The following is a 27818-nucleotide window of genomic DNA, read 5'->3' on the forward strand; positions in this document are numbered from 1 at the left end:
GCTTGGCCCAAACGACGTGGACTGGTTGTGATCCTACACCAGATAAAATAAATACTCCAACAACAATCCCAGGCTGTGTCTCCCTGCCATGCTGTTGACTCTTAAGCAAATGTTTTAAAATCTGCTAATCCTACAAGATCCAAACATCTCACAAGATTAAAAATAAGAAAACTCATGAAACTAATGAAATAGTGCACTGTCCAAAGAAGAATGATTCTCAGCTCTGTTGTCTGATGAGGTTTTATGGTGGCTGCATGAAGTCTACCGTAGTCAGAATCTGGATACAATATGTATAAAATTCTCTGGGATAAAATAAGAAATTATAAATATTAATGGAGTAGTAATTTGTGAAGATATTTAACAGTTCTGTCTGGGTTTATTTGCTAAGTTGAATTCCTTTAAATTAAATATTTTTCAATGCAGTCAGGCATCAGTTTACACATAGAACCAGCATTCCTTTGTTTATATTGGTAGAAAGGAAGGACTGTATAGAAAACCAGAAGCACCAAAAGCTGTGGAAAACTGAAACAATCTGAGTCAGTATAACCCAAAGAGGTAAAAAGGGATCCTCAGGTGTCTCAATAAAAGGTAGCACTAAAGTACTGAAGTGGTTTTATTTTTGTACGTAGTATTCAATATAAATACTGCATATTCAGTTCTAGTGTATAACATTTAAAAATAAAAAAGGCTGACGAGGCAAAGGAAAGGCACAGACTATGATTGAAGAAAAGGTTTTAACAGAAGAGGGGAGAGCCCTTTATCATTTTATTGTGATTTGATTTTGTGGGATGACTTGGCCACAAATAATGATGTGGAGAATATATGTACTGTCACATAAATCTTTAATGTGACAGATGAAGTGAGGCTGTTGGATGAAGCTGTTGGAGAGAATTTGGAGCAAGACCAATTAAAGTTAGGAGCTAGACACTTTTTAAAACTTGAAAATGAACATGCCAGCAGGGGAGCAAAAAGTAATTAAAAATAATAATTTTAAAAAATAGTAACTTCAGATGAAGGCGACACCTGGGGTTGGAGGGATTGGTACCATTTTGGCTAGATGTATGGGTTTCATTTAGAAGTACTTGTGATTTTAAAAAGTAACTAAATGGTTTCTCTGGCTGTGAATTTATTTAGAATACTCTGTGAGTAACAAAGTAGTTTCCTTTCACTGCTTTAATTAAGAGGTCTCTGCTTGCAAAATTTTAATACCACAGAGTTTCCAAAGTTATGGAAAGAGCTATCAGCAAATGCTTAAAATAAATTATTCAAGTAGCAGGAAGGAAGATCATCCTTTTAGTGGGTAAATTAAATTAAAACACCTTTGTGTTTGTTCTAAATCCTTCTGAGTCTTTTGTAGCAGTATATAGTTTTAAAGGAAAAAGGGCTCAGGCAAAATTTATTGTGGCTTAAAATACTCTTTCTCAGCTGAGCAAGGATGACTGAGACATAATACCAGCCTTCCCCCAAATGTGAAGAAAACCATACCAGTGAAAAAGATTAGTGACAAACTCAGTTACCTTGTATTTTGTCAGGCTGCATGTCAATATAAATGGAATATAGAATTTAGACAGAGAGTTTGACATGGTACCAAGTTCCCAAGCTGTGAACTAGGTAAGCTACTAACTTACTAAATTGTAGCTCAGTCTCATGTTTAAGTCAGAACTAGCAAGAGTATTTAAGTGTGTTGGCCAACACCAGCAACTTTTTTCCATCACGGGGATACTAAACATTGCTTAGACTGGTACTGTCTGCTTCTGCAAGTCTTGTCTCGGTGCTTTCCAAAGCTTGTCAGAAGTCTGTAAAGTTTAGCGCACGATGTGTTCAGGGCAGTGTTTCTCGCACGCTGCCCTGACAGCGGCTGAGGTGCTGCCCAGCGCCCGGGCTCAGGGAGGCGAGGGGACAGCGTCGCTGCTCTGGCTTCTTGCCGGGACACAGAGACAAGGACGCAGGTTTTGCTGTGCTCACCCTGGCTGCCCCGCTGGCCGCCAGGGGCCGGGCCAGTGAATGCTGGCGAGGGGCCAACGGGTGGGACCTTTCTCCAGGGGTGCAGTTGTTTGCACAGCACCCGCACGTCTGTCTACATCCTGATCCCCGCTGCCTGCCGTATGTTGACATTTCTGCTTTATGCAGTGGATGCAAAGTGCTCTTTGGCTAATTCAATAGTGGGGTTTTTTTGTTTCACTTGTAAAAGATAAATGTAGACCTGTTGTTTCTCTGATCTCTCTCTGAACTTCAGGAAGCCAGGAAAATAAATCTTAAATTATTAATTCAGTGAAAGTTTCCAGACCTTTATGCTGTTGGATAGATTTTTGGAAGTTGCGTGAAATGACTGGGGCCATGACAAAGCAGAGTTAGAAAAAGACATTGGAAGAAAATAAATTTTAAAGCCTTATGAATAATTCAAAGGCTTTGATAAACCTGTAACAGGGTTAAAGAGTATTATTCGGTCATGTCGCATTTGTTTGGTCAGTGTTATATTAACTATGGTGATGTTTACCTTTTAGCAGTTAAGATTTTTAATGCTGAGGAAAAATAATAGAGATGATTATGAACTTGTAAGGTCTTCATTCTTTCTGATGCAAAATATCTTAAAAGTTATATCAACTAATGTACAGTATATCAATGAGTACAGATTAGGGGGGAGCTAAACTTTCAGAACTATCTTAAAAATAGTTTACTATCTGTTGACAGGAATTTCAAGTTTGTCGTCTAAAGACTTAAAGATTATTTCACAGCTCTTTGATTTTTTTTTTTAAATTATAATTTATCTATTTGGGGTTTTAGACACATGCAGTGGCTATAAAAACCCCAGTGTTTGTTCACCTGTATGATAGTTTTGTAGTACCATGATGGAAACGTGGTGTGTTGGGGCATTTGTATCATAAGGAGACTCAAGGAACCTGACTTTTTACCATCTTCCAGGAAAGTCAGTTCTCTGTCTTCTCAGGAAATAGTCTTATAGGTTTTTTTCCTTCAGCTTGTTCAGCAATATACAGTGTTTATATAGGGTGGAACATTTCTCATGTTTCAGCTTTATAGATAAGATTACAATTATTTGTGCAATTTATCTAAAAGTGTAGTGCAGATAACATGAATTCACCACAGCAGACATTTCCTTATTAAAAAAGGAGAGGGAGAAATTCTAGTTAAAAGGGAATTCTGATTTGCAAGTGCTCTCTGGATCTTCTAGTATCTGCTGCAAAATGTTGATTCTCTTAACACTATTTTAAACAGATTTAACATGTAAAATTATATGAATTTTTAAGTTTCCAAAATGTGTTTATTTGCTAGTACCTGAAAGAGTTTGCTTGCTTTTGAATACACAGTGAAAGAATATTGGCTAATACACCAGTTGATGAACAAATAGAACTATCTGAGGATATTAAATGCCTTTTCCTGAAACCACCTTCTTTTTAAAAATATTTTTTAGTTAGGCATACTGGAGGTGTACAGAAATGACAGTGTTTTCTTAGACAATTATGTGTGTTTCTTTGGATTATAGGAAGTGAAATGGTCTGACTTTTGAATTGGCACCTATAGTATTTCAAGTTATACCTTTAGAATAGGCAAATGCTTTTTACCTGGGCAATGTTGAATTCAAATTTTTAGAGGCTGTAATAGTTGCTAGAGATTGTCCTTTTGAACAACAAATGCAGCTGCCATCCTAGGAGAAAATGCCAGATATTGTCATGTATTTTCAAGATTATGATTAGGACAAGCGAAAATAAGGTGCCAGTTTGAATCTTGGACTTGGTACATGCAATCCCAGTTGGTATCTGCCAACCTGTCTGTTGCAGCCTTACAAGTGTTAAATGCCAAGCAATACGGACTTCTGAATTTTCTGTCAACAACCTGACAGCAGGGGTGTTCTCTCGTAGTAAACCACTGAGCAGTTATTGTGTGTGAACTGAGACACAACCTGTTTATCAGTACTGCTGACACCTCCTTTTACAGCCCAGACCAGACTACTTAACAGCTTTTCCAGCTTAGGACTTGCTAAACATGCTCCATAAAAGCTCTGTGTTTGCTCACTGCAATCCAGTGTGAGCTGTGAACTCCTTACCTTCAGTACTTTTTCTGCTTTCCTTGTTGAAGATAACCTTTTAAACTTATTTATAATCAAGTGAAAAGCAGTTTAAAATGAGCTGAAAATGCTCATCATGACTTTATATATCTTACTGATGTTTCGCATGGCCTTCAAGCTGTTACTGTGACACTTGGCTTATGATAAATCATTGACACTCAGAGCCAGTACATGGGACTTTGTTGTTGGTTGTGGTTTTTTCCATTTCTTTTGGGTTTTGTTGTGTGTTTTTTTTTTTACAAGTTTTCTTTCTTTTAACTGTATAATTCAGTACTCTCAAGAGTGACTAGTAAGAATTGTGTATTACAGTTCATGTGTGTTTTGTTTTCTCAGTGCTTTAAGTCTCAATAAATTATTTTGTCATGACTATAATTTAATTTTGCTGTTAACAGAGCAGTACATCTTATGGTACTGGTAGCAACGAAATATTGTAATAGTTACGTTCTAGTAATGTTGCATATTTTCTGTACCTCATGAAGTTATTTCAAATTTAAATCAGATTAACACTGATGTTGTCCATTTCCTGGACTAGGTTTTCTAGCTATTTTTCATTGCAGTTCAGGAAAAATGCAGATTGGAAATGCATTGCACAATTGTCTCTGCCTTTATGGAGGCATTTTAAAATTATTTCCTGTAACTTACAACAACTGTCTTATATGAACATTAACACGCTTGTTAATTCAGGAGGGAATGTCTTTCCTTCCAAGCTACACTTGGCGCCCGTAGCCAGCGGTCTCTGCTGAGCGCAATGCTCTGGGCCCTCCCGCTTGGGAGAGGTGTTGGACATTTCCTCTTTGTCAGGCTTTAACATTATTACTGTTAAGCTACCAAATTAATTTTAGGTCTGTATTCTTCTATTTTGTGAGTACACATTACATCTTCAGAAATGGTTCTAGCTGAAAAATAATGCAAATATTCACATCAAAAGTTATCTCTTTGTTATGTGACATAACTAAGAAGGAAGGAATCTGTCTTTGATAACAGTTGATTGCATTGTGAAATTCATGCTTGGTTTTATTTTTTTTACAGGAAAAGCTCTTGTCCAGATCTCTTCAAAGAGGTGAAGATCTTCAGTTTGATCAGGTAGGAGATACGTAATTGAACGCAGTTTTTATTAGATCAAGATGGCCTCTGTTTTTGCTCAATGGTGGTTCCGCTGTTGTAATGACTTGGAATATCCATGTCTGAATCAGCATTAGAAAATTTAGATCTTGTGTTTGAAGACACTGTTTTCCATTGTAGAATATGATAGTAAGAAACTACTAGAGTAGACTGATTGTTTAAAGATGGCAGTGGAAGCTGCTGGAGGAAAGATGCTGAAATATGGTAGAGGACAAAAAAGACTTAATGTATTTCTAGTCCTGTTACAGGCTTTCTGTGACCTCAGCTCATATCCCTTGTTTCAGTGTTTGGGGTTCTGCTTTTATTAGCAAATAGTGTTAATTTCAGTAACATGGTGCTTACTGAGGGCTTTTTTATTCTATGGCAGAAGACATAAGGTAGATTCAGTATGTTACTTTGCCCTTGGTTGCACTTTGAGGATATTCTGTTTCGCTTACTGTGGAGTAACTCTCTCCTCAATTTATTGACGTTTATTGTCTGTATTTCTAATTCTTTCATAGTGTAGATGTGTTTTTGTCCCATAACTGCTTCCTGGCAATGGAGAGGCAGAACTCAGATCAATCCCCATTAATTGCCTGTTCTTTACTATTATTGAATAGTATCTTACTGTACAAAGATTGGTGTTCTGTCTATACCTTCTGTAATGGGAGTTTTGCTTTATGCTTTCCATTACTCCTCAGATATAGGTATGAGATGTTGCAGTGAAATCTGTGGACCTGCCCCTGCTTTTCAATCAATAGACATCTGTGCACCTCCTCCCAAAAGAGAAACAAGGGAAAACAAAACCAAAGCTGCTACCAAAACCTTAAATAGCTTTTTAATGTTTTCTCATCTAACCTGCTGTAAAGCCATTATCTCCTAGACGAAAGTTTACTCATAAGAAGGAAAATGGGTGTGGTGGGATATGACATAAAGTCTTTGGCAGCTACAGTATTTTGTTTCAAAACTGATCAAAAGCTAAATAATATACATGATTGGGATCGATCTAAGGAAGTCTGTAAATCTGTAGTGTTACTGATTTTTCTGCTAACTCTGCCCCTCCTCGGTTAAACATGGAGGGGCATTTTTCCTCAGTTAAACATGGGTTTTTTTGCAAATCACTGGGAGTCATGTATTAAACTAGATACAGGTTCTACAAATGTGCTGTGTTTAGAAAAATAAGAGGTAAATCATGTAAGTTTTGAAATCTTGTAATATAGAAATAAACTAGTTTTTCTGAAAATGTAGTACTTTAAAAACACTTAGTTTTTGATTGTGTGTATATATATATGTGTGTGTGAATTCTTATTTTGTTCCTTTTTTATTTGTCATCTGCTTGGAGCTCATTGAGGTCTGAATCTTAGTGGTACTGAAAAAGTACTTTGGAGAGTCAGAGCAGAATGGCTGCCTTGTGCTGACAGGGATTGTCAGTTTTGATCTGGAATTTTGAACATTGTTTGGCAAAAGGAATTCAGATAGTTTCTCTTGGTTCATTGCTGGTTGTATGAAACCTGTGTTAAGATCAATTCTCCATCAGGGCAGGAGACGGCAGAGTAAAAAGAGATTATTGGCAGAGTCTGAGAGAGAATAGGATCCAGACGCAGAGCCGCAGCACCCAGTGACACAGCAGAGAAGCTGGGGCTGTCACTGGGCCAACCTTGTTCACCGGGAGATCTTTAGAGAGTTAGGAATTTGAGTCTAAAAAGTGGCTTTAGCTGTACTTTGTGAATATGAAGAGCATAACTGAAACACAGGAGGAGTTCTGGGGGTAAGACGGTATCTAGTTAACACTTGTTCTCTCAGCTTAGTAATTGATGAGAAGAGAGATGGAAGAGGACGGTGTGTAGTGTTGCCTGTCCCTGTAATGAGAAAGCAAAATGGCTCTTTGATGGGATGATAAGTTATTTCTGTTGGAAGCATAACCAGTCCGAGAGGGTTGCTATTAGATCAGAGTGTGCAAAAACAATAGTATTTAATTTTCAAATAGTACAACTCTTTTGTTTGTCATTGAGGTTTTAATTTGAACAAAAATGTAAATTTAGCTAAAAGAGATGAAACTTTGGAAAATGATAAGGAAATTTTTATGTTGATACACTTCTAAACTGTTAAAAATGTAGCATTTTAGTAGCAATGCTTTCCCTTTATCATTCCCAGTGCTTCAAGAAGCTACCAGAAGGGAATTTTTTATAGAGCATATATGGCATTTCTTAAAATATTTTTGCTTGTACAGCTTGAAACTGAAATAGCTTGTAGTTTTCTTCTTTTGTTTGTTTTAGGAATCATACTTGGCAATTTCCTACTCTTGTCATAAGACACCAAAACTTTGTGAGCGCACAGAGGCCATCTCGGTGACTTTGCTGAAAGCAGATGTGTTTCTGGGGTTCAGGCCACTTCAGGCTGTTTGCAATTAGCCACAACCTGAGCAATGTTTTCAGGTTCAGGATTTTGCCCGTAGCTGGGATTTGATCTCTAGCATCTTACTGTAATTTTGCATCTCTCTCTTTTTATCTCTCAATGTGCTGTTGAGTACATTAAGTGCAGCAATGACAATGTGTTTTGGCCTTTAAGACTGGAGCAGACTTTGCTGTTTCATTGCGAGTAATGTGAGAATATGTCATGATGCCCAGTCTAACCCTGCCTGTCCTCTTGGGCATTACAGGATCTCTCTTTGTCTGGATTGCTACCTTCAACCTAGGCATAATTTAATGCTAAAATAGGAGGGGTTGCATTTGGTATCCAAACAGTATGGTAATTAAATAAAAAGAATAAGCATATAGCTTATGTTCTGTTTAGCAGCCATGTAATATGAGCAAAGATTTAATCTTCCCAATCATTCCAATGTCTTTTCGTTAAAATGTTAAGGATTCAAAACTTGGTAGGAAATAAAAACATGTAACATAAAACTGACAATTCATTTCAAGAGGAAAATGCTTTATAATGCCAGTAGTTTCTGAGTTTAGAACTTCATCAATGACAAATTTTTCAATGCATGTGATACAGCTTGTTTCTGTGGAAGTTGATGTAAATTACCTAACCTCTGGAATGTTTGAGAATGGTAGCAGTATTTATATACTGTGAAAGCTTGCAGGAAAAACTAAGGAAAAGGTTTGGTAAAGATTAAAATGTAGTTTCCTTCTTTTTCTTCTACGAATAAACACATCAGTTCAAAAGAAGGACAGAGGAGAGGTGCTTTGTGGAGTCATGTTACGTTGTCAGCATAGGGTAACTTAATTGTTCACCTGATCTTTTCCTATCCTGTTGTGTGGGTACGTGTTGGATATATCATTATTTTCAGAGAAAGGAAAATCAATGTATTTCTCCAGTGTTAAGGTTATCTGGGGTATGGGAATTGGCAGCGAATTCTGAAGGCAAAACACATTTTGGATTGCTCTACTTGGTAATAGATCCCTTCTTCATCAAGTTTAGCTTTAGCTTTCATTTCAAGGATTGTCATTTACATTTATGATTTGGTGCTGAGTCTAATACCTTCAGTTTAGTAACTGATGAGGCTTCATTTTTTCTGCTTTCTGAATCTTTCATTCTCTTCCCCCTAAATACATTAGTGCTTTTAACTTGTGATTTCTGCTTGTGGCTGGGGTGACATCAGCTGAGATGTCTGAGTACCCCGAGCTGATGGAAGCAACAGGCATTTCTTGCACATGAAATCTCAGTGAAGAGGTTTTGAAGTTTTATCAATACAGATTAGTCCTTTTTGTCTGATGCTTCCTCTTACTGAAGGATGATAGCTTTAATAGTAGTCCATAAGCATCTCAAATTTCCTCATAGGTTTTCTTTCCTCTTCTCTCCCTCTTCACAAGTTTTTGCTATGTTTGTTTGTTTGTTTTTCCAAGGAAGTTTGTCAGACCTCTACCATGTCAGAAAATGCTCTTGAGCAACATCTTTGTACATATTCCTTTTCATCTCTTGCTGCTTCATTTCTGATCACAGTGTAACTTTACAGTGGTAAATTTAAGCTGGTTCTTAGTGTCCACTTCCAGAAGTCTGATGTATGTTGGTTCGTTGAGAGGGTATTTACTTTGTATGGCTATTAGTGCACAAGGAACAGGCTTACAACATGTTTGGTTTCCAAAGCAAGTCATAAAGACTTAAATGTATGTTAGTATAAGAATGAAAGTATTCTTAAAGTTTAGCCTTTGTTCTGAGATGCAAGACATTATGGCAGGCCTACAGAGTATTTCTAGCTTCTATTTCTTTTCTGTCTTAAAAAGACTTGGTGCGGTTTTGTGTTGCCTGCAATAACTGCCTTCCTCTTTTTGTGCAGTTCGCTCATCCTGCGTGCCCCTCATGCAGCAAACATGCCCAGTTTTTCCTCAGAGTCCATTGCTAGTGAGTGTTCAGTTGACAGACAATAAGAAAAAAGTAATCTCATTATTCTAGTCAAAAGTTATTAATGAAACCTAGTTTCTGTTCAGATTTAGAATATATATAGTTTGTTGATACACTGGGATTAATTTTAAATTTTTGTGAATTTACAGAATATGATTTTACTTATTAGAGGAAGTTTCTCCACTCATTTACATAATTAAGAGATCTTTCAGAGGGTAAAGCTACTTCTAATTCTTGTGTCTTGAGTAGCTGACTGGTTAACAAGCTGAGTAAAGTATTCAGATGGTTGAAAGGCCCTCCTGAGGTTTCTATGTGGTTTACCTGCGCCATCCCTTTCCCAAACCTGAAAAACCAAGATGCTTCAAATGAAGACAAACTAAAAATGGCTTGAGTCTTATCTTGCTTTTCCAGAATACTGAGGATGATTTCTATTCAAACCTCTTACTTGAAAGATGCGAGAGATAATTAATACATGGCACCAGTGAGCAATGTGGTAACTCCTTTTCCAGACAGTGTTCTGGGGGTGGGTTTGCTCTCTGCAGGGAGTTTATAGCTGCTTTGTGCTGTCTTTCTCCAGTCATTCTTCTCCTCTCCAGGCCTGGGCAATGATGAGTTAAAGGAAGCCTCAAGAATTTAAGTTTCATACCAGGCTAAGGTCTTTGTTCTATAATGGTTTCTGTTGCCACTGTTTCACAGATAAGTTTATGACTCATGTGGTTTTTTTGAAAGAGGACAGTAGATAAGGGAGTTATGCTGAAAATAAATAAAGCTTGAAATCTAGATGGTCAAATGTATTAAAAGTAGAATATATAAAACCCTCTTATTTTTATTTGTATAATAACCAAAGAAGCACGTTTTGGACGGCTTAGGAGGGTTATCTCTTATCTGTCGTTTATAATGTAAAGGTATATATACTTGAAAGATACATATGGTAGCATTCAGGGACATCCTAAAGTCTCTGCTGTTTTCTTAGTTGTTTTATATGGATTATCTGTAAAAAAAAAAAAAAAAAAAAAGGATTCTGTGATCCCTGTGAGCTTTGGAACACTTTGTCTACTTAAATTTGTCATAATAATTGACTGTCATATATAATTGAGTATCATATTTACAATAATTGAGTGTCATATGTACAGTAATTGTCGTGGATGAAAATGATACATAAAGTTGCCACTCTGTAAAATTATATGATACACAGTTTTTAATGTTAAATACCAATCTGAAAGAATTATTATAATTCTAGGATTTTTAGGTTATCATGCTAAACTTTTTTTTTTTTTTTCTTTTTTTTTCAGTTGATAAGCTCTATGAGCTCAGTAGCAGAGCACTGTCTCCCCTCCTTATTACGCACCTTGTTTGACTGGTACAGGCGTCAGAATGGAACAGAAGATGAATCTTATGAATATAGACCTCGGTCTAGCACAAAATCAAAGGGGTAAGAGTTTTCCTTGCAAAAGTCTGAATTTTTGTGCTCTTGTAAGAAATGGTATGCTTTGTACTTTTTTGACAAGTATTTTGTATTTGGATCTGTTATTACCTAAATCTGTGTAGAAAGAGCATGGGCTTCTATGAGGTGTAGTATATTTAACTTGCATAGGTGATACACATAAAGCGACGTAATGATTTTAGGGTTGATATACAGAAGGAAGTTGGAGACTAATAATTCCAATCCAGTTTGTCCCATTTTTTAATTGTTTTGGTTGTTGGCAGCTCCTTTCAGGAGAGGACAATGATGTCAGTGATGGACCAAATCCCAAAGTCTTTCTAACCATCCATTTATATACGTGTGCAACAACTATTGCACGAATGAAACATGTTCCCTTTCTCTGCAATATTTGTGTTCAATTTTGTACATGATACATGTGTTCTTGATTTCTTTTTTTAGGGATGACCAACAACGTGAAAGAGATTATCTACTTGAAAGGAGGGACTTAGCTGTAGATTTCATTTTTTGTTTAGTTTTAATAGAGGTTCTAAAACAGGTAAGCTCTTTTGCTTTGACAAACTTCTTTTGATCTTTTGTTTTTAATGTTAGTTTTGGTCATTTTTATATTGAAAACTGGAGCATGTATATGATGAGTGTATGCAAGACTGTAGTTCCATTCTCAGTTGCATAAAGCCCTTTGGCCTCTCATGTCTTCTCGTTACCTGCCTGCATTATCTCAGTTCATGTCTTGGATATGCTAATTCAAAGCTACTGATGTACTGCAAAAAGTGAAACTGTTAAAAATAACATTTTATTTATGTTCAGTACCTTTTGTCTGCTTAAAATTTTTTTGAAATACGACATGAAATCATTGAATGACAAGATTTAAATGTCACTTTTAAAAAAAAATGAGAAAGGGTATGTAATTTTTCTTGCCCTTATAGTCCAGTGCTAGCTGATGTCAGGGACAATTTCTGTTAATATCAAATTTGCAAGATGGTAGAGTTTGGCTTCTAGTAGCAGCATTTTTTTCTCTCATTTTTTGAGAGAGGAAAACAGTTACTGTAAGAAAGGGCTTGAAACAAAGCAAATGAGCAAATTTCATGTTTCAAATACATAAGTAGTTAATGCCTTTTATGCATAGGTACAGGAAAATTAAGTGGCTTTCTGTGCTAAGTAAAGTAAGGTCTATGGATTAGTTTGCAAATAATTTGTAGGAGATTTATGTATATGTGGTTGTGTATGGCATGTTGTGAAGAGTTGCCTGTCCTTTGAGACACTAACCAGTCATCCAAAGTGATATTTGTGTACTGCATGCACAGAGATGCGGAGAACAGTATTAAATCCATCAAACTCCTATGTGTTAGTGTTCTACAGAAACTCCCTACCTAAATTTTTTATCAGTGCAAAAGAAAAAGGGAGCTGGAAAAGGCTGTTTAGGGTTGCAGGATTGCATTGGTAGCTTCGGTATTTTGAAGTGACTTGGATATCAAGAGAGGTGCCAAAGTTTTGGTCTTGAAGTCGGTGGTGACTCCTGTAATGCTTGGGGAGCCTCTCACTGTCACTCCAGGCAAAAAAGGTATTTTTCCAATAAAGATACTTTCTACTGCTAAAGACCTGCAATGGGCCACTAAACATAGATGCACCACTTGAGAGAACCCTTTCGTCAATTTAACATTAAAAGTTATCTGAAGGAGAGTTGGTGTGTTCTGCCTGTAATTGTGAATCTTCAGTTAGGCAAACACAGCGCAGAAAGGATAGCTTTTGATCAATAGATGTATTTACATTCACTTTACAACCGTCTTCCTGGGAGCCCTATCATTGTTTGGTTCTTAGAAACTGGTTTTAGAGGGTGCAAAGGGTATGATCCAGCCCTTTCTGTAATATGCACAGAGCAACCAGAGAGAGGGTGACAGACGTGACCTATGTAGGAACAAAAATCTCTTGCTTAAATGACTACATATTACTCATTGTATGAATATGCATGTAAATAGCCATTTCCAGTAACTGGAAATTCTTAGACAAGTAGCTTTTTTTGATGCAGAAGAGTATGAAATTACCAAGCAGTGAGTGCTTTGTTTTCTGTAGACGAGGCAGTCATCTTTTCTTCTAATATATTTTGGTGACAACCTTAAGCACTCTTAAGCAGTAATGTTTAGTAGGGTTATCCTAGTCCCTACCTGAGTTGCTTTGAAATGTTTAAGATATTGTGACTTCATAGTTACATATAGTGCTTTTTCTAATTAATACATCCGATTTTTAAAAAAATGTGCTCTTTTAAACCTGAGAAAAGTGATCATGTCAAAGAGAAGCTCAGTAAAAAAGGGCCTTCTAATCAATGCTTGGTTTTGGTTTCTCACCAAATTGTTACTTACTGCTAGAAGGATTCTTACATGTTTTGGCTGCTTTCATCTGCAGAAAGTCTAAAATGGAGATGATAATAACTTCTTCATTCTTATTATTTGGTTTTGTCTTCATTTATATTGAGATTAATCGCATTTTGAGGATAAATGTGTAATAGTAACCCCACACAAGGTAGAAGGTATGAAAAGATGCATAGTTAACATAGTTTCATAAATTTTGATAACAAATTAATAGTGCTTACATTACTATTTTCTATTTTATTATTAATTTAGTCCCTAAAAGCCAGAGAACATCAATACATGTTGTGTAAATGTTCAGATATGGCAGAAAGACTTGATATTGTACGCCAACAAAGGATGTATCCTTTGACGGTAGTGGGAGAGATTTCTACAGGGCATCTGTACTGTTTATTTACTTCATTCATACATACATGCGTGTATATATACATGCATAGTTACATACATATAAACGATACTTGCATTTCAGATACCTGTTCATCCAGTGCCAGATCCTTTAGTACATGAAGTTCTAAACTTGGCTTTTAAGCACTTTAAACATAAGGAAGGGTAAGTAAGTTGCACATGTGTGCTTTAAAATATATTGTGTATTACCAGCCTGTACTTGATTGTTGTGATCATTCTCCTTTTCCTCTCATGTAATATATGTGATAATACTGCAAATTAACACTGATTGATATCTTTAAACTGAAAACATGTCTTCAAAGAATACAGCTGTGTTCAATATAACGCAGAGTTTATTTTGCGTAGAATATGCAGAGTGATTTTCATGGCCAGACAGTGTAAGGAAAGTATGAGTTTTGCTAACTATAGTAAACTTCTATGCAGAATGTCCCTTGTATCTGCTCAATGAAACTACCTCACTTTAGATGTCACTGATTCATTTTGTGGTTGACTGTCATTGTTTTTATGGTTTTAATCCACCTTGCTATGAAATCGACTTTTTCTTTGTTACTGAGAACACACTGGGGTTTTAGAAAAACAAAGTTATATTTAGCACCTTCTTTCCCATCTTCCACCCCTCCTCACCTCCCCCCTGCCGTTTTTTCCCTTATTTTTTTTTCCTCTGTAGGTATTCAGGAACCAACACTGGGAATGTGCATATTATTGCGGATTTATACGCAGAAGTGACAGGAGTTCTTGCTCAGTCAAAGTAAGTTCAGTCTCAGACTCTTCTTGGATTTGGAGAAAAATGACTCTAGACTTAAAGGCTAGTTAATATAGTAGCATTTATTACTGACCCCAGTAACTAATCTTTTAAGTGTAAAGCATAGTCAGGTGTAATCTGGCATGGCCATTTTGTGTTCCAGTACAATACATTTGAACAAATCAAGAAATAATCTTTAGTGCAGTACTGAATTGCTTTGTTGTCAACTAGTAGGTGCAGGGAAAGGAGGCCTGGTATCAGTCAGTCATTCAGGTAACATATTCTAATGTGCTTATTATCATGGGCACTCTTAAATGCCTAGATTTTAAGTAGCAGGGTTCATCTTGATTGTGTTTCTTTTACTGTAGGTGCTGTTATCATTAACAGACTAAAGAAATTGGTTCAAAATTATAGACATCACATAAAAGTAACTAAGAATGCAAGTAATTGCAATCTATATCCCTTGTTCAGGTTTCAAGCTGTTAGGAAGAAGTTTGTCACTGAATTAAAGGAACTGCGACAAAAAGAACAGAGTCCTCATGTAGTACAAAGTATCATCAGTTTGATTATGGGAATGAAGTTTTTTCGAGTAAAGATGTATCCCGTGGAGGATTTTGAAGCATCATTTCAGTTCATGCAGGTAAATGAATATTACAGAAAACTGGAATGAGCATGATTTTGATTGTTTAAGTCATGAAGCTACAATGATGCTGTGAGCAGCTGCTCACTCTACCTATATGTTGTTCTTCATACTTTCGTGTTTAGTAAGTTCTCAGAGGTATTAGTCATTTGTTTCTCTGCAGTTTGTAAGTACCTAGCATAATGAGAACCCATTCTCAATTGTCTCAGTAGTGTGGCAAACATATATGAATTTATTAGAGACTAAATGAAAATGAGTAGCAATCAAATAATTTTCTTTCTTTATGAAAGCAATGCCTTAAAGGAAAAAAAGTACTTTTTTTTAACAACTGAGATGCCAACAAACACTTTTCTAAGAAAACCACTTCATTTAATTTTCAGAGAGACTTAAAATCTCTTTCATTGCTTCTCTTGGTTGTGGATTAAAAACTGCCTTGCCGGATAACTCACCCATTCCACATTCTTGCAACTTGGTCCTAAATTTTATTAGCACTATTTAACAGCCATTGACATTGATCTCAATCCTGAATTAAATAGTGTACACGTAGGTGCTTTAGATTGTATCCAGAGTGATCATTTTGTTATAGTGGAGTATACATACATGTGTGTGGATTATTTATTTCTCTGTAAAATTTTCTCTGCATTGAAGTCATCGTGATAACGAAAATGACTATATAAAAATAAAATGTAATTTTCTAATAATTTCAGTAGAAATAAGCTGCCTTTTTTTTTTTTACAACTTCAGAATAATTTGAGGAAAACTGCATATTTATATTATTTCATATTCTGAGTACTCTTTATATTCTGAGCAGAAAGTAAGTAGCTGTCTGGTGTTACAAATGTTCTTTCAATTTCTTTCTAATTGCTGGGGAAACAGATTTTAAAGTTTCTGATGTTTTGTAAAGTTGATGTTGTCAAGGATTGTATGACTAACTTATAATAAATACACTGCATGTTTTAAATTCAAGCTGCAATTGATGTGATGCTGCTAGTGGTTTTTGTGGCATAGTGACACTTATCTTTTTTCTAAAGATTTTTCTAATGCTTTCTTACTAAGGAATGTGCTCAATACTTCCTGGAAGTAAAAGATAAAGATATAAAACATGCACTTGCCGGTTTGTTTGTGGAAATCCTCATTCCTGTGGCTGCTGTAAGTATTTTTCTTCGCCCCCTGCTATTCCCCTCACTTTCTGTTAGACTCTCTTTGCTGGCTCGTGTAAAGCTTCATCAACATGCCAACGCGAAGCTACAGCAGTTCTGCACACCTCACGCTGACTCTTCACCACAGCTCAGAAAGTTTCATCATAGTAAGATGGACACAGTTGCTGTGATTGTTGCCTAAAATTGGAGTTGTATTAGCAAAGGTGAGATAGGGTACAGTGTGCTCGGCACGCTGTCCTGAGAAATGTCAGGTTATGGCTCCATGTTACAACTGATTATAGGGGCACATCTTGCTCTATGTGGAGAACTGGGACGTGTAGATCCCAGTTTGTAGAAAGGGATCTACAAAGACTAGTCAGGTGAGGATGCTGTCTAAACAAGTTCACAGGAAAAGAAGGATAAATCTCTGAACTCTGCATGGTCAATCAAATGATTTGCCTCACCCTGAGCTGTGGGGAAATGATCTCAACCTTGGTTGGTTGGTTTGGTTGTGGGGTTTTTTTGTTGTTTTTTGTTTGTTTGTTTTTAATATTAGAAAGGAAACAATCTTTCTTCTTAAGGCATGACCACAGAGAGGTGGTGTTAGTGGCAGCTGTTTATTGACTGAAGTCTTGATCTTACCTGGGCGTACTTAGGCTCTTCTAGAGAAGAATTCAATGTCCTGTTAAAAAGTGAACGCGTTTGTTGTTTTGCACTCCATAGCTGCTCGGCAATCGGAGTGGAGGTGCGTAGTGAAAGTACTTAGCATTTAGATAAATGCGAACATTAGTTAGCAAAAGAATAATTTAAATATAGTGAAATCTGCAGGTACAATACTGAGGCAGAAGCAGTATTTGGGAGTTGGAACTATCTGGTGGTAACCACGGAGGCAGGCACACCGGCAGTGCGGAGCGTATGTGCTGTTCTGTGGATCACTGCTCACAAGCTTGGCCGGAATCAGCTCTTTAAACAGCTAGTGAGGGAGGCTTCATCTTCCCTTCTGACTCAGAGTCGCTGATCGTTTCATACAAATGGAACTGCTTAAATAGAAGTAGAGAACCCCATCCCAGATTGAGATGCAGTTGAGAGGGTTAGTCATTCTCTTGGAAGATGTGAGATGCAAGTTTGAATCCTTTTGAAGTAGATGAAGGAACTGAATCTAGATTTTTTTCTGTGTCTTGCTGAGGTAGATGGAGGAACTGAATCTATATTTTTCTGCGTCTTGACAAAGAAACTTGCTTAAGCAAGTTGGCTACTGTGTTTTGGCATTGTAACTTCTTTACTGTCATTCTCTGGCTTAGTCATTCAGGCATTTTTTTAAAATATGACCTGATTTGGACCCTGCAGGTGTGACAGATGACAGCATACTTTACAGTGGGGACATTATGGCTGATCTGTTAGCCCAAGGTTATATCCTGAAGCAACAGTGCAGTGCTGGCAACAACTGACTAATTTCTCATGTGGAGCTAGCAGGGTGCTGATCAACTCCTAGCTTAGGAATAGCAAAAGATAAATAATTTTGGAAGTGATTTAAAACTTAAGTACCTTCTCAGTTCATTCTTTTAGGATTTGTACATGTTACGGAGATACTGAACACCATTTTTTATGCTTTGCATCATGAATGTTTTCAGTGTTCGTAGCAAGGTGGACATGACATATCTCTTAATAACTTTGAATAACAAAAACTAACAAAAAATTACCTTATGTTATAGGGAAATTGTGAGTATAGAAGATCTCTTCTAAAAAAGCCAAACCCCTTTCCAGCACCCCAACCCCCAGTTTGATAAATAAACCAGAAACACAGTAGGTTGAGAATAATGTTTAAAAGGATCATCACAGGTATCTAGAGAGAAGCCTGAGAGACTTGCAGGGGTTTCGATGAAGGTGGCTGCCTGGTTTGTGGTAGGAAGGCTATTTTGTATGCAAGGACAAAGTGGGTAAAAAAGGTGTAGGGCCCCATGCATCTGTTTCAGTCATTCTGAAAGCTGAACAAAGATCACTTACATGCCTGGTTGACTGGTAATCCTCTGTATCATTTCCTAAGGTCTCAGTTTTCAGAATTGGAGGACATAGAAGAAAAAGGGAGCATTAAAGAGGGGAACAGTGAGAAAGTTTTGGTTATCATTTATTTAAATATATGAAATGACACTTCTAAAGAGCTTCAGTGTAGTTTTTATTCATTAGTTGGGGGCAAATAATTTTTCTTCTTTAAATATGGAACACAGGCCACATTCTTAAAATACTGAGGTTTTTAATTTTTTTTTTGTGGGTGTTTGTTTCTTCTTTTTTAAAACTGTGTGGTTATAGTGTATGACATAGGTTCTTATGCTTCTGTTTATGTTTCAGATAAATACACTCCAATATTTACCTAATGTTCTTGAATTCATGGACAACTTAATGTGTATTCAAATTGCCTTCTGTATAAATATTTAAACCCGTTTATGTATATATTTTCTTTAATAGGCTGTTAAAAATGAAGTGAATGTGCCATGTTTGAAAAATTTTGTGGAGATGCTTTATCAGACTACCTTTGAATTGAGTTCAAGAAAGAAGCATTCACTGGTATTTTAAAGAAATATTTCAACTTCTCCATTTTGCTCATCTTAGACTTCTTAAGCTAGTACATTATATAAGGAATAGCTAACAGATCTATTAATTTAAATATTAACTTCTCAGTTCAAGTGTAATTAAATTCACACTGTGTATGTGCATTTGCTCTAATTTTAATTTGTTTCTTTGTGGAAGATACGTGCTCTGTTCTCTCACTTGTGAGACTGTATTGAAATCAATGCTTGGTTTTGATTATTCTAGTGGATTTTAGCACAGAATAATTTAAACTAATGTGTTTTCTACAGAGAACTTGATTCAGGGAGTCTGTGTATTTAAATTATTTTTAATTAAAAAATAGAAGTGTCAAGACTTTTCCAGCAAAATATGAGCCTATTAATAGTCCTGCTCTGCCTGGTTCCTCCTCTCCTCATACACTTTGTTTTTCATTTTCCAACATCTTTTTATTATCTCTTTTGGATATCTGTGGCTTCCTCCCCCCCGTCCCGACTTAATATTTTCCCCTAAAACTGCATCTTAGCAAGGATTTAAATCTCTTATTAATGCAGTATTTGGAAATTCTTGACGACCATGGCAGTCATGTTTCAAGTTCATTCACTTCATTTTGCTGGAAATGTAGAGCTAAATTTTGCATTACAGTTGGCATATTCAGTAAATGGAAGTGAATTTAAAATTATTTATCTTCACTTTCATGTTAGGGATGAGCTTTATGTTCTGATATTCTGAGCATATAAAACATATGTCATTGCACATGGTTAAACTTATGTAAGAATAACATAAAGTAGTTGATGTTAGTGTTTACAGTGTCATTTAATTTATGAAGCCGGAAAAATTGTTACATCAAGATTACAATTTACCTATTCATCCTCATTCTTTAATTTTGATACATAACAAAATAATCTGCAGTCAGATTTGGTATGAATCATTGTTTTGTATTCTCTTACAGTATGAAGTGTTTAAACAAATCATACGTTACTAAAACAAAGCAAAGTTACGCTGGTCTGCATAATCGCAGACTTTATTAGATTGTGCTTCATTCCTTACTTAAAGTAGACCTTAGGAGAAGTAACATTTCTGGCAGCCTAAAGTCTGCCTGGGTTTTTTATTGAGTCGATGTTGTTTTTCCTGAATATTCTTCTTAGAGGCAGTTTCCTCTCCCAGCGCATAGAACCCCATGAACTAAATCATGTGGTTGCAGGGAAGGGGAGAATATTCTACTAAGGGTGAGATCAGCTCACAGTCTTTCTTGGAGGTCAGGCCTTGCTGGGGCTGAACTTCCCTGCTGTCCCACTGTCCTGGTCTGACAGCCCGAGCTCTCCCAGTACGTGGTTGTACCCAGGACACGATGCCCGGCCCAGTGCTGGGCAAGGGAGAGACAGAGGCGAGAACCAACCGTGTGTCTCATTCTTAATGTACAGGGCTCGGGAGGTCTGCAAAGAGCAATCTCATAAATTCTTTTTCCCCCCTGCTCATAGGCTTTGTACCCATTGATCACCTGCCTGTTGTGTGTCAGTCAGAAACAGTTTTTTTTAAATAACTGGCACGTTTTCCTGCAGAACTGTTTGTCACATCTAAAGGTAAGACTCTTTTTAAATTCAGGAACTGTTGCAAATCGATAGCTTTTATTCTAATATGTTCTCAGCATTCTCATGCCGAACAATGAATATTTAGCTGTTTAAAAGGACACTGTGATTTTTTTTTTTTTTTTTTAAATTAAATGTCTTAAGTCTCCGTTAGTATTAAACTTTGTAAGTTTTTGTGATGCTATGTAATGCTGGAAAGAGATGTGGCTGCCTTGGGGACCATCGGTTTTATTAAGTAAAATCTGCAGAAGTATCTGCTAATAAACACTATTTATGCCACAGAAAGTACAAACTGTAATTCTTCATGTGCAAATCATATGTGAGAAAATCCATGGTTTCTCTACTCCTCCATGTGGAGTGTATTGTAAGTGCAAAATTTCTTTGTGTTGTTCACTTATTGAAAGAATAGAAAATGAATTGGGGTTCCAGAAAAGAGATTCTATCTACAGCCTGTGATATATATTTTCCAAGTAAAAATTACAGTGTCCCTTTAACTCTTTGCTTCAGGACAGCATTGTAAACATGAGTTGATTGATAAAGAGATCAAGATACTTAGAAATTAGGGATTTGTTTTAGCGACTTCCTTGTAGCATTAAATGTGATACATATTCTTTCCTTAATTTTGATTAACATAGTTCATGATTTTGCCTAATGTGTTGATTTTGATAATTTTAATAAATTCTTTGATCCACCTTCACAATATTAATTCTCGTTAGGTATGAGTGACAATTCCAAAGCTTATTAGTAAAATACATAAACCAGCATGAAGTCAAAAGGAAACAGGTTTAGCTGCTTGGACTGTTTTTTAAGGATCATTTTGTTTTCATGACATCTTTCACACTTTTCTGTTGCTTGTTGGGTTTTTGTATATTTTTCATCTAACATTGCAGTTCTTTTGCAATATTTGCCTTGATTTTCGTTTTGTTGTTTATTTTGCTTATGGAGGCTGCTTTTGCTTTTGTTTTTAAAGCTTTTAAAAAAATTCTTACTATCTAGGAGTTGCATTTTTCTGGCATGATGTCCATTGCTGATAATGGGTGTATTAAAACTATAAATGCCAGTGACTTTAACTTGTAGTTGCTGAGCATGCATTTTGTATTTTACTTAGTTTTGTTAACCACTAACAGCTTAACACATTTACTGTAAGGCTCTATTCAGCAGAAATTCTACACAGGAATTTCTGCAATTCAGAATTTAGAGTGTTATGATGCTGTGCCATCAGTGAGTTCTCTGGGATATTTTATGGCTTGGTTTAATTTGGACCACCAAATACTATTGTTTTTTTGGATGCCTACCTTGTTCAGAAACTTCGTTGAGTTTCGTCTTGAAAAATACATCCCCACTGTCCTCATGTCTTATGAATTAATGTGCCTCTTTGTTTCTGAAGCTAATTAAATGCATGCACTCTGTAATAAGTAATTCATTAATTTATAAATCTGAATTTCACAGCAGTTAGTCTTTTAGATTTCCCTTTCCCCATTTTATTTTGTGATTTCCTAATGATTAAAGTTATTTTATTTGAAGTTCCTTAAATATGTAAAATGCAATAAGGATTCCAAATCCATTGTCTCTAGTGTCTTTGTTATTGAGTGAAATAATTTTGAGAGTTACTGGGAGATACTTTAGAGTACTGAAAAGGTTCATCTATCCCTACTGTACTAGTTAAAATTAACAAATTAACAATTGAAATAACGACAACACTTAGACTCTGTCACAGGCACATTGTATGAGGAGCACAGGCCCATTAGCAAGTTGTCAAGAGGTAACACAGGTCATAGATTCATGATGCTCACTTTATTCCCTGGTGACTGCCCAGTGCAAACTCTTACCTAGCAGTGAACACCATCTGGTCGCACTTTGGTGACAGAAATAAGCAATTGCTCATTTGCCATGGTGTGAACACTAACATCTTCGCAGTTGCTCCACAGTACCTGATGTACAGTGTGTTCATACCCTGCCTTACCCTGCAGTATTTTGGTCCTACATTATACTTGATAATGCTCCTGAGAATGCTGTGAATCCTTATCCACTTCTAGCAATATTTATTGCCCTTGTAAAGTCTTTGTACTGGGCTTCAGTGCACACTGCCTTTAGTTATCCTCAAAACATGATTATTGTACAGGAAAACTTCCTAGCCTTGCTGGAGGAAGGAAGTCCAGGGGTCTGGACTGATGCAAAGAGCAGATAAGTGAGTTGTGCCAGTCATTGTGGACCGGGAATGTGCCAAAGGGTGGGTTTTTGCTATACATCTAGTTGGACTTGTCCCACAAAGTGCTTGGGATGCTGCTTCAGCATTGAGCCCAGCAGGGCATTTCTTTACACACTGTAGTGGGCAAAATTCTGAGTTTGTTCAGCAGACAGTAACACTGGGTTAGTATTGTAAAATGTTTTGCTTACTTTTTTGCCTATTATTTAGATAGACTAATTCTAGCAGGTTTGTAGGAAAGCTGATAGATTCTTGGATGAAGCTGAGTTGTCATGGTATCCATACCACCTCTTCGGGGGAGAGGAAGGAACATTTAAGAAAGCTGCTGAAATGGGAGAGAAAAATGTCTATCATTCTGCACCACTGTTGGGTGGAAAAGAATCACTTTTTTTCACAGTTTAATCGTAGTGTCTCTTACCACAAAACCTTGAAAGCTGGAGGGATGTTTTCTGCCACTATAGCAAACCCTGCATTTCTACTGAATAGAGTCCTTACTAGACAGCTATCCGTTGGTTTTGTGCTTTTTTTCATCTAACATGCATGTGCCTCCCATTCTCATGTTTGTTATGTTTTGCTGTCTCACATTGCTTTATTTAGATGCCATCTAACAACAGTATCAGAAAACAAATAGAAACACTGCAGGTGAGTTAATATGTTGTTATAACTCAATGAAGCATTGCTTTGTCTCATGTAAATACTTTGTTTTGATTTTTATGTTTATTGTTGTATTTTGTGCTTTCCTTTCTTTGTAAAATTGCTGTTTGTACTGTTAAGAAGCAACAGGATTAAGAATAGCTGATGTTTCAAAGATCTTTTTTTTTTCTTGCCAAGGAGTAAAGGAGAAAGATCAGAAAATTATCTAACATCACTTTTTCCATGGGTTGGAAAATGTGGCTTTGTGAGATTGAGTATCAATATCACAGCTGGTTTCCCTGAACAACAATGCGTGTTTCCACTGGAATTACGTAAAATACCTATTCAGATGTATGGGTTTCTGTTAATTCATCTCAAAAAGTGCCTTGCATGTGAGCAAACTTGAAAACATTTTCACAATAAAAAAATGTGAAACTGAATTTACTATAACAACTTGCAGTGCACTAACTTGAAAGACTTTTACACTGTTGGTTTTGCAGGTTTTAAAAAGTAGAAATTGTTTTAGTTCAGAACAGAAGAAAAGGTTAACAAAAAGTACTTGAATCAGTAAGTGACTACATTTGACTAACATGGAAAAAATGCTGTTTTGTTTCTTTATTGAGATATGTTTCATTGACTTATCTTAATGTGCCACGTAAGACCACTGTAGATTTGCCCTTACGGTTTTGGTTTTGTAACAGAGATACGGTTCTTGACAGCTTATTCAGTAGTCTGCTAATGTAATTTATGTTAAAAGTTTTAGGATTCTAAAGAAGGCTGTGTTTGAAAAGAACTCAGATAGAGTGCTTTAAAATCTGACGGGCTTCAGCTAAAAAGGAACGTATTAATACCGAGTGTACAGGAAGTGTGCCATAAATTAGACCCCAAAAGCCATTTTGTTCTAGCATATTTGTTTAGTACCTAGTTATAGGAAGATATAATGAAAATTTTCAATGCTTAAGAAATTGGATGTACTGCTGTATTTATTTTGTAGTCCTTTTTAAAGGCGAATGCCTCCTTATACATACTTCTTTTAAAAAAAATATTTTATTAATAAAGAAGAAGCAAACTCAGTCGTAACTCACCAGAAGTAGCTATGCTGGATGATGAACCCTCTTACAGATGAAATATTGTTAACACATTGTAAAATATCTGCTGCTTTTACCATTTTTTTTTTAGGTGTAAATTTTTGCTTTTCTTTTGGACTTGTAAATGAAGCTCCCCTTTGGAGAGTGGTGTAGGACAGTGTTATCACTGACATAGACTGGGTTAAGATGGTCCCTCTGATACTCTGCCCAACAGTCATGTGTTGTATTAATCTGTGAAATACCACTTTTGCCTCTGTGGCTTTGTGATAGGCTTTTATCTTTTCTTAAAGTAACCTGCTGCCAAAACCAATAGTCCCACCCACCCATGTTAAAGCCGTCCAATTACTCTCCTTTGTATAGTCTTTTGCGCAGATATGGCCGTGAAGTTATTTGGATCAGCTTGCTGGTGTGAGCTGGACTTTGTTACTGCTGGAGTCAATGCAGAGGGAGCAGTGAGGTGGCAGAGGAGGGAACTGAGGATGAGCCCATCTCTGACATCCTTTGTGAAACTGCACTCCACTTGCCCTGCGAGGACAAACTTGTCTGACACTCTGGCTTATGGAAGAGGCCACAAAATCTGAGACTAGTTAGGTCCAAACCATCATATAAATTACTCTTGAAACAGAGAGACTTCACTGGAGATAGAGGAGGTGGTTTTTGTTGTTGTGGGGGGATATTTTTGTTGGTTGATTTGGATTGGATTTTTTCGGTGTTTTTTTTGTTTGTTTGTTTTTGTCATGGGTGGGTTTTTTTGTCAACTGGGAGAGTGCCAAAAAAGGTGATAACTGGGAATCATTTATTCTGATTCTCAGAATCTCTCTGGACATTTCAAGATTATTAATACACCAAGCAAAACTAAACTCCTAGTAGCAGCTTTAAGACAAAAAAAAATATTTTTCATAGAGTGCGTAGTTCAAACTGAGTTATGCCACAAGATTTTATATTAATTCAAGAAAAAGCTCTCTTAATTGTTATAACAAAAATACAGCCCACAAGAAAAATGCTAAGTTGAGTGAAGCTTGGAGTGCACCCCCAGAGAAGTGTCTTTGTGTGCCTGCCCTGTTCTGCATTCTTTTCTTCTGCACCTGCTCCTGTCTGTGTCATAAACTGAATGATGGACTTAGACTTTGTGCCCGATCCAGAGCAGCTACTCCAATGTTTTAGCCAACCATAAGTTTGTTTGCTATAAAGTAGGTATTTGTTACCAATGGCTTACTGAGGAAGTTTGTGGAAGCAATACATTCCTGGTGTTCATCTCAAAAGAAAATCTGCTTTTTAGTTACTCCTCTGCTCTGAAAGATGTGTAAAATAGTGTGGAATTACTAGTTAAATATTCAGGTAGTTTTGGAAATATGCAATACAGAGTTGTTTTTATGAACACACATTAAAACTTATAGTCAGTATTAAACACATCAGTTTTCATTGTTAAAAATATTGAAAATATTCTTAAAAGTCAAAAAAGTAAAAATAGAATTTTCTGAGTGTCTCATGGGCAACGGTAACTGTATTTTTCATTTATTTTACAGAATAAAGATCCCAAAATGTCCCGAGTTGCACTGGAATCTTTGTATAGGTTATTGTGGGTTTATGTTATTAGAATAAAATGTGAAAGCAACACTGTAACTCAAAGGTAAGTTCATTATGCAAAGGATTTGAAACCATTGATTGATGGTTTTTTTTTTTCCCCTCTAGTGACATCAAAAGAGATCTTGAAGCCAGCTCAGAGATGGTCTGGTTGTGTAAACAGGGGACCAAAAACTTCATCTTAACAGAGAAAACAGAAAAAAACTTGATTACTTTGACAAGGAGATATAATAGCTTGTCTTTGTAGGGATAGAAGAGGGTGGAGATACAAGAAGCAAGAAACTTATCAAAGTTAAGAGGCATTAATGGTACCAGAACAAATAGGGTATGAAGTGGCCATCAGTAAGTATGGGCTGGAAATGCAAAGGTTTTCGTTATAAATTAGCATCATGAGCATTTGGAATAGTCATTCAGATCTGGCCCTACCTCCTGGCTGTTATTACTTTAGAGCAGGATCTTGGTCGCTTCATAAATGAGCCTGTGATACTGGTGCCTGTGACAGCAGAGGCCTGTGCTTTCTGTAGGTGGTCCCACTTGTCATGTTTCTGCATTATTTAGTTGTAACCCCCCACACTCTTCCAGATTTGATCTCTAACATCTATGCTACTATAAGAAGTTATTGTAAAAAGTTTTTTAAATTTCTTTTTGTTTCTAAATTCTTGTAGCCGTCTCATGAGCATTGTATCAGCACTTTTTCCAAAAGGATCACGTAGTGTGGTCCCACGAGACACACCTCTCAATATATTTGTGAAGATTATTCAGTTCATTGCTCAGGTAAGAATATGTCTAGGTAGAGCTATATGAATAGGATGAACATTATTTTGAAGAAATGTAAATTTAAGGTTAGTTTTTGAAATATTTGCACTGAATTAATGGCCTTATATCGTGAACAGAATTTCCCCAAATATGTATAACAAATGAAATTACTCATTCTGCTTCTACTAGTAGCAAAATTATTTTACTTCAATAACTCTTGTGTAAGAACATTATGAGTATTATTATTTACATCTGCTGTGTGTGTAGGTATTAAAAAAACACTAATGTAATTCTTATATTACATTATAATATTTTCATAAGGGACAAAGCATTTGAACAGTAGTATCCATTTATATTTAGCCTGGAAACTAGCCTCTGTAGACAGAAAAAATATGCAACTTGTGTAGTGTGTAGTCAGTTTTGCATCATCATTTATTTTACATGCTTCTGTTGTCCTAATATCAAGTGCAGGATATGATCTCAAAAGATAAACTCCTGTTCATCTTTATAGCTGAGAGGCATGCTTTACTGTCTTACAGGTAGCTTGTTTCTGCTTCAGCTCCCAAAATTGTTTGCTTTGGGTCATACAGGGGTGAGGCAGGACACACAACCCTTACACTGTTTAGATTTGTTTCGTAGGGGTCCTCTATTTATTAGTAATTTTTAGTTACCTAAATAGTTCAGCTCATTTGCAGAAATGTGTTTGACCTGAGCAGAATTGTCTGGGTTTCTTTTTAAGAGAAATGGTTCAACCATATCCGGAGATGAGCTGTGTTGAATTGTCCTATATTTTTAAAATAACATTAAAGCATAAGAATAACTGGAATGAAAATAATATTTTTAAAACTTTAATATTTTTAAACTTTTAAGAAATGCTGCTCAGCACCTCTGCAAAGGCGAGGAATTAAACTGTGTATGTTAACAGAAAAAGAGACTATCATATCAATCTATTTTCCTTTATAGGAACGTTTGGATTTTGCAATGAAAGAAATCATATTTGATCTCCTTAGTGTTGGAAAATCACCGAAAACCTTCACTATTAATCCAGAGGTAAAAAAGCACGTTAGTTGCCTGCAGAGAGGGAACAGGGCATTGGGGGATTTCTTGGGGGGAGAGTGGTTAACTACTTTTGAGCTGG

General features: G+C 36.3%; 1 protein-coding gene across 6 annotated transcripts in view; it reads left to right on the top strand.

Moving 5' to 3' along the window:
- The window catches only part of FRYL (FRY like transcription coactivator), a 170770-nt gene that overhangs the window by 76818 nt on the left and 66134 nt on the right, over window positions 1-27818 (top strand). For 5 of the 6 annotated variants that reach the window (XM_080343143.1, XM_080343142.1, XM_080343138.1 and 2 more), the window contains 13 exons: window positions 5114-5167; window positions 10825-10964; window positions 11415-11511; window positions 13806-13885; window positions 14409-14489; window positions 14955-15123; window positions 16180-16272; window positions 18726-18824; window positions 20306-20407; window positions 23217-23261; window positions 25867-25970; window positions 26590-26698; window positions 27644-27730. In XM_080343143.1, coding sequence (XP_080199269.1) covers window positions 5114-5167; window positions 10825-10964; window positions 11415-11511; window positions 13806-13885; window positions 14409-14489; window positions 14955-15123; window positions 16180-16272; window positions 18726-18824; window positions 20306-20407; window positions 23217-23261; window positions 25867-25970; window positions 26590-26698; window positions 27644-27730 — 1260 coding nt within the window. The remainder of the gene's footprint in view (window positions 1-5113; window positions 5168-10824; window positions 10965-11414; window positions 11512-13805; window positions 13886-14408; window positions 14490-14954; window positions 15124-16179; window positions 16273-18725; window positions 18825-20305; window positions 20408-23216; window positions 23262-25866; window positions 25971-26589; window positions 26699-27643; window positions 27731-27818) is intronic. The other variant, XM_080343141.1, reaches the window with a different exon arrangement.

The sequence above is a fragment of the Nesoenas mayeri genome (genome assembly GCF_963082525.1).
Source record: "Nesoenas mayeri genome assembly, chromosome: 4".
In the NCBI taxonomy this organism is placed as follows: domain Eukaryota; kingdom Metazoa; phylum Chordata; class Aves; order Columbiformes; family Columbidae; genus Nesoenas; species Nesoenas mayeri.